The sequence below is a fragment of the Mercenaria mercenaria genome, chromosome 14 (assembly GCF_021730395.1).
Source record: "Mercenaria mercenaria strain notata chromosome 14, MADL_Memer_1, whole genome shotgun sequence".
Classification (NCBI taxonomy): domain Eukaryota; kingdom Metazoa; phylum Mollusca; class Bivalvia; order Venerida; family Veneridae; genus Mercenaria; species Mercenaria mercenaria.
Window position 1 is genome coordinate 20,037,954 of NC_069374.1, and position 7,349 is coordinate 20,045,302.

The 7,349-nt window shown below is 36.2% G+C and overlaps 1 protein-coding gene across 1 annotated transcript; it reads right to left on the reverse strand.

Moving 5' to 3' along the window:
* Positions 1-2,797: 2,797 nt before the first annotated feature.
* On the reverse strand, positions 2,798-6,180 carry LOC123552717 (uncharacterized). The gene is given in 3 exon segments (XM_045342456.2): positions 2,798-3,639; positions 3,642-4,222; positions 5,669-6,180. Coding segments are annotated over 3 exon segments (1,335 nt in total). The 3' UTR covers positions 2,798-3,397.
* Between the last annotated feature and the right edge of the window lie 1,169 nt (positions 6,181-7,349).

Consider the following 7,349-nt stretch of genomic DNA (forward strand, 5'->3'; position numbering starts at 1 on the left):
GTCGAAGCCATCTGTGTTTCAGAAGAAATGTTATTCCACACATGTGCCTGTTTTGTCTTAAATATTCCTCATCCTGTGCTGTTAAATAGGCACGCCTTCAGATTAATATAGAAAATTTAAAATTGGAAATAAGACACTCTTCCCTTAGTAATTATAAAATAAAAAAACGAGGTGATTCAGTGAGTTTTGGCAAGAATTTATTTGCAAAATCATTCATGCAGTTTTTAAAACGTATAGAAAAGCTATATACTGTGTTACCCACACTCTAAATGTTTGATTTCTGTGTTATTTCTAAAGAAATGTTAACTTCGGGTATAACCATAACCGCCTCTTCAAGGGTCCAAGCTGGGGAAAAAAATAAAAAAGCCCGCTCGCTCCATGTAAAATCTACCCGCCTCTGAAAAAATCAAAATTGAGGAAAAAAAAAAATAAAATAAAAATTTCGTTTGCTCGCTCCTATTTTATTTTGAAAATTTTCCGAAGAACTATTAATCAATTTGGTATGGCCTAATCATATTGAATCGTGAATGAGCAAAGGGGGAGAACTAGCAGAAAACTCAATAGTTTACTAGTTAGGAGTTAACATTCTTGATTAAACGGGCGTCTATTCCGCGCATAAATTTTCGATAACGAATAAAGGGAGAGAAATATTTGAATAAATACCGACTTTCCAGTTATATCCAAATTTTCACTTCATTCCATTATTATCATCTTATGTTTTCTTCATTTCTGTTTATCTCTATTTAATTTTAAAATTTTCACTCAATAAAATCAAAGGGGGTGTCCGCCATGGTCTAATTAATCCAGGGGGATTTTACCCGAGAAGGAGAAGGGTGCTTTTGTCCTTTATTCATAATATGATATTAAATCATATTACATCAGGGTACTCATTCAGTGCTGCATGCCTGACATGATAGTAAACTATCTGATATAATATATTCATGTTCACGTTCACTTCACTTACTTTATATATGTTATAGCAAAAGGATTACATGTGTGTATTTGTTAGGTTGGCGTGGCCCTTAGGCCATACCAAATTGATTAATAGTTCTTCGGAAAATTTTCAAAAAAAATAGGAGCGAGCGAGCGAAATTTTTATTTTATTTTTTTTTCTCAATTTTGATTTTTTCAGAGGCGGGTAGATTTTACGTGGAGCGAGCGGGCTTTTTTATTTTTTTCCCCAGCTTGGACCCTTGAGGAGGCAGTTATGGTTATACCCGAAGTTAACATTTCTTTAGAAATAACACAGAAATCAAACATTTAGAGTGTGGGTAACACAGTGTATAGCTTTTCTATACGTTTTAAAAACTGCATGAATGATTTTGCAAATAAATTCTTGCCAAAACTCACTGAATCACTTCGTTTTTTCTATTTATAATTACTAAGGGAAGAGTGTCTTATTTTCAATTTTAAATTTTCTATATTAATCTGAAGGCGTGCCTATTTAACAGCACAGGATGAGGAATATTTAAGACAAAACAGGCACATGTGTGGAATAACATTTCTTCTGAAACACAGATGGCTTCGACACATGAACAACTTTGTGCCCCTAGTGGAACTCCAACCCAAAGAGGTGAGGTGAAGTAATAAACCACTTGACCAGTGAGACCAAACAGAGTTGGGCATACAGATGCTTCGACATTGCTCGAATCCCTTTGGAATAATTTCTTAACAGATCAGGCTAGCTTATGTTTTTGTGGTAGAGATTCATTTCAGGCAAATATGATAACAGGCCGGATAAAGAATAATCCCAATATGGCCACCCTTAAAAGTGTTGTTTGTTGTGCTTTGACTGAACTAGAAATTTAGAGTTCGGGAGGTCTGGTTTTTTTTTCAGTTTCTTTCGTTCTATCAATTCACAGCCAATTAATATACAAACAGGCAAAATTGGGGTTAGGGTTAGGGCATTCCCTGTTTGATATTTTTCTTTGTTTTTACAAAAGGACAGATTTTGTTAGAAATTATTTTCATATCTACATTACTTATTTGAAAGGCTAAACAATTTTTAAATTGACTAAATGTGTTTTGATAGAATATCTGACTGCTGTACTAAAGAAGTTACCTTCAAAAAGATTTTGGCCGAGACAATGTTATAGGTCGGTCAGGATCTGTGATCAAACATTTTTTAAGATAGTAGTCGGCCTCAGCTTTGGGCTCAAGATCTAAAATACTGAACTAAACATCTGATAACAAATGGAAACTTCATATCTGAACAATAATTCAAAATATTTTTAACTGCATCCCCGTGCACGTCTTACAAGTCGGGCTTCGTTCTTTTCACTGTATAATAAAATTAAACAAAAGTAGAACGTGCCTACTTCATTACCAACCGGCACATCAAAAGCCATGTGTGGCACTAGCACAGACACTCTAGATTTAAAAGAAATGATGAACAACATCATAATTCCTGACTTTTTGAGTTTGGGTCATCAGCTACATGTATTACGGACGCATGAAATCCGATCAATATCACTTTGACGCACTAAAACAGCGATAAAACCTGTTTTGCCGTTATTATTTCGGACCGCGTAATCGGAAAAAAAAATTTTTTCGGAGATTTTTATGTACGTGCGGGCGGGTGATTTTTATTTTTTTTTTTCTCGGTAATGAAATTATTGATGCGGTAGTTCCGACGAACGACTAATCAATTTGGTATGGCCTTATACCCGCTATAGCTAATGCATACAGTATTCTCATGAAGCACAAGTATGACAATCTTTCAGCATATCATAGGTTGACAACTGTAAGAGGCGGCCTCGAAGAGAGGGTAAGTTGAACTGTTCATGTCGTTTGTTTAATGACAGTATTACAGTTGACACACAAGTGAACCTTATATGAGAGTAAAATACGGAATTTTCCTGTCAACACAGGAAGATTGTAAAAAATAAAAAAATGAACATGTGTGCTGAAAAAAGGAGGGAGATTTTACTGTAATTATACCATTGTATAAGACTTACAGTTTTATTGATGTTGTTTTATATTATATAAAAATATGGAATAAAATGTGCTATGCAAATCAATTGTCTTTGATATATATTTACATTATTTTAGCACCCCTGAAAATTACTTCATTGCCTTTTGTGCATCATCAGGAGTCATCTGTCCACTCCAGACCTGTCTGTTTTATTTTTTACTGGATTTTTATGAAACTCAACAGAATGTTTGTCTCAAGGAATTCTGGACCAAGATTGTTTATAATGGTCATGTAGGGTCAGAAAGTAGACCTGTCTTAGACTCAAATGATAAAAAAAAATCTAGTTTGTGTGATAGAGGTCACACGTTTGGTTGCATCTTCATGAAACTTCAATAGAATGTTTGTATGAGTAAATTCTCAGCTTGTTGGTCTTTGCCTTCAAACATATGTTACAGCTATAACAAGTAGACCCAAAACATCAATTTACAAATCAATTTTTAATTGTAAACACTCTTCACATGTACAGGTAGTTCTACAAAAGGAACAGCACTTGCAGCCTTGAATAATTGCTTCCTTTTCAAATCCAAACACTGATAGCAACTGGTTTCTCAGACAAGAAGTGTTATTCTTACAGTTAGAAATTATATCTTCATTTATTCCAGGCAGATTTTTTGCTATGTTTCTTGAACTGTAATATAGGGAAGCCGTTGCTGGCTGGCCACGATTCCAGCTCTCCCAATCTCCTGAAAATACTGAGAAATATTTCTTGGAGGGCAGGCATGTACAATATTAGTGACATTTTCAGGATCAAATCCCATTCCTAAAATGGATGTTGTTAACACTAGTCTAATGCGTGGATCTGGTTTCTTCAATTCTTGTATGGTTTTGTCAATTACATATTTATCTTGTCCAGAGCAAATTGCACTGTACATAGTTTCATCAATGTTATTTGACTTAAATAAGTTGTTCAAATACATAAGAACTTGACTCATGTAATAAACTGAGAGAAACAACAGAGTGACTGGAAATTTTTCCTTCTCCTGATAAAGTTTGTCACAAATTTCATGAGTAATTGCTTCATATTCTCCCTCAACAGCAGCTGAACTTCCCTTCTCAAACTTTTGTAAGAACAAATTTGGTTTATCAGGACTACTTTCGATTATGCTGTACTCACTTAAGGATAGTTGTTGTGGTAATTTCTTTTTCTGTTCGGCAGTTAGTGTTGCACTCAAGGCAACAAGTGGTACTTCAGGAAAAAACGCCTTTAGAGTTTTCAGTTCCTTGAAGGCAGTTCTAAACTCATCTCCCCTGAAATATGAAAAGCGGATGAAAAGTTCCTAGGTATAAGAAAGTTCTATACCAGATATAATGTTTTAGTACTTAGGCTGGAAATATATTATAAATTGTACTTTGATTGAATGACACAACCTGTCCTGTATAGTTTGTGTCCTGTATTGATTACTAGTATATAAATATTTAAAACTATTTACATATATTATAAGACATGTTTTTCTATCAAAAATATGTTTAATTGAACCCTGGCTTATTTGAGATGAGCAGATGAGTAGCTTGAAAATATGCAAATATGCAATATTCAGATTCCCTGTGTTCTAACAAAATTTAATACATTCTTACAAGATGCTTGAACATGCTCTGAGAAATCATGCGGGACCACCAATCTGTCCACTTTGCACCAGCAATATATTTATACATTTGTATTAGTCTGGGGAGGGAATCAAACCCTCTTACATGATTTTTGATGTTCAAGCAACTTGCAAAAATGCCATTCTGGTGGCTATTCCTATCACAGTTGGTTTTCCCAAGTGTTTATTTATAACTTAAATGATCCAAACTGAATTATATTTGGTAATTATATTCGGTAATATAAAAGTAAGGATGGTTTTCACTAGACGTGGCTCATAACTTAAAGGAAGAAATGTATGTTTGTGAAAGAAATGAAATCCTGCTGATGTGCAAAAAAGTGGACAAATACGCAGCCATATGTAGGACTTGAACCTCAGACCCCCTGCATTAAACAAAGAGATCTGAAGTGTATTTACCACACTATACCATATAATATTACTAAAGGGTATAGTGGGGTCAAAAACGCTTCAAATCCCTTTGGCATGCAAGCAAGGTGCTGTACAGAGTTAATATGTAATGATTATGTAGCAGTTCTCGTATCGTCGGTCTTGGCAGCTCAAATGGGAGAGCGTCCGCATGGTAAGCCAAAGATCCGAGGTTCAAGTCCCGGTCGAGGCTGCGCATTTTTCCTCTGAATGTTACATTTAGGGGCGCGTCTGGGATGTTCACCCTTGGAGCCCACGCTGAGCGAAGCAATTTGGCTGGGGTGTGCATCTGAATTCGGTCAACAATCTGCAGCCGACATTGGCCAGGAGTGCCAATGTCTCGCAATAAGAGTTAATATGTAGCAATTCTGGTATCGGACAGTCTTGGTAGCTCAAATGGGAGGGTGTCGGTATGGTAAGCAGCCAAAGGTCCAAGGTTCGATTCTGCACATTTTTCCTCTGACTGATACAAATGAGCCGCGCCATGGGAAAACCAACATAGTGGGTTGGCGACCAGCATGGATCCAGACCAGCCTGCGCATCCGCAACAGTTTCTCTAATTGCTATAGGCTCTGAAAGCGAACAGCATGGATCCTGACCAGACTGCGTGGGTGCTGGTCGCAAAGCCACTATGTTGGTTTTCTCATGGCACGGCTCAAATAGTTATACACATGAACAAACTCACCATTTATCCAGGAAATGGCACTCATCAATAACAAGTGCTACCACGTGATCCTTCAAAGTACTTCTCAGGATTTCCCTTCCTTTCCTAGTGTTAAGGAGGGCTTCTGGGTGGCACAATACTATGGAAAAATCTCCTTCTTTAATCCGCTCAATACTAATTTCAGAATGACAGGAAAATCTATCACTGCCGTCCTGGAAGTCCTCATCGTAATCATCATCGACATTAGCACAAATGTCAAGTCGACAGCAGGATATGTTATGATCCCTCAGTGCCACACACTGATCTTTCTGTATGATGTTTAAAGGTGATACCACTAACACAACTTATTTTTTCACATTTTCACCTAAAATTTGCGGAAGCAAATGGAAAATAAGACTCTTCCCATACCCAACGGGCAAATTTACAATCACGCCCCCTTTCTTACTAGCCAAATATAGGAATGCTTCACGCTGTTTGTCCCTCAACACAATATTTTGATCATATGAACGAACAATTTCGTTCAGTCTCTCCATTTTGTTTGTTTACATATTTATGCGCGTTGAGTGTAAAGAGGCATGAAAATAGTTCTATATTTATCTTCAAAAATATCATCTTTTTGTCTGATTTAAGACAACTATTCGCCAAGCCTTGCATTTGGATAATTAAAATTCAACTTCCATTTAAATAAAATGCAAATTTCCAGTTTTGCCAAGATTCTTGACATTTAGCCTGTTGCAGAGGTGTATGGTGAGGAACGAACGACAACTCTGCTTGGAGATTGGAAGGCACGGAGAGTAGCTTTCCTGCCGTACCACAACCGTATTTCAGTATGAGTAAACTGTATACTGACCTAGGGGTCTGTATGAAAATTTTACAAATATCATTAGGAAATGAACATTATGATAAGAAAACCGACTGATGTAAAATGTAATACTGTCTGTATTAGAAAATTTAGCTGTACAAGTAGTATTAAAGACAAAACTGGATACTGGAACAGGTACTATAACTGTCCATTGTCACCTATCACCGACTATCGAATTGTGACGATAATCAATGCATTCTGGTACCAAAAAAAAAATAAAGAATTAAGGATAATAGTGATGATAAAATTACACCAAAGTCTCAAGAATATGCAACTATTTAATTAAAAAACTGTAAAATACCATATTCGGATATAGTGACTGTACCCACATTATTGCCACTAGAGACTGTATAGTTACAGAAACACGCCTGTCATATGACACGTTCTACCTGAACAAAAAAGAAAAAAGAGAATAAACACAGGCATGCGGAATGGTTAATGTAAAAAACATAACTAGTGGAGCATAAAAGAAGAGGCCAAAACTGAGCATAATGAAATAATCCAGAAATACTATACCAGAGATTAATATTAAAACTCAAGCAGAAAGGTTTATACATATGTTAGTTCTTAATACAGGCCCACTCCCTCAGCGAAAAACAATTTATTTTGTTATCACCAAGAGATTACGCGGGGCGTTTACTACATTGTATGTATTAGGTTGGCGTGGCCCTTATAGACAGGGACCCTCACCCTGTATTCATGAATCTTGTAACATCAAGTCGTAATAATGAAATGAATGAACTGGCACGCAGAAAAGTGCCATTCAAATATTCCAAATACAATGTAAACACAAAGTCACCGCATCCGAATGTTCCAATGAAGTAAATATAATAGTTTAGC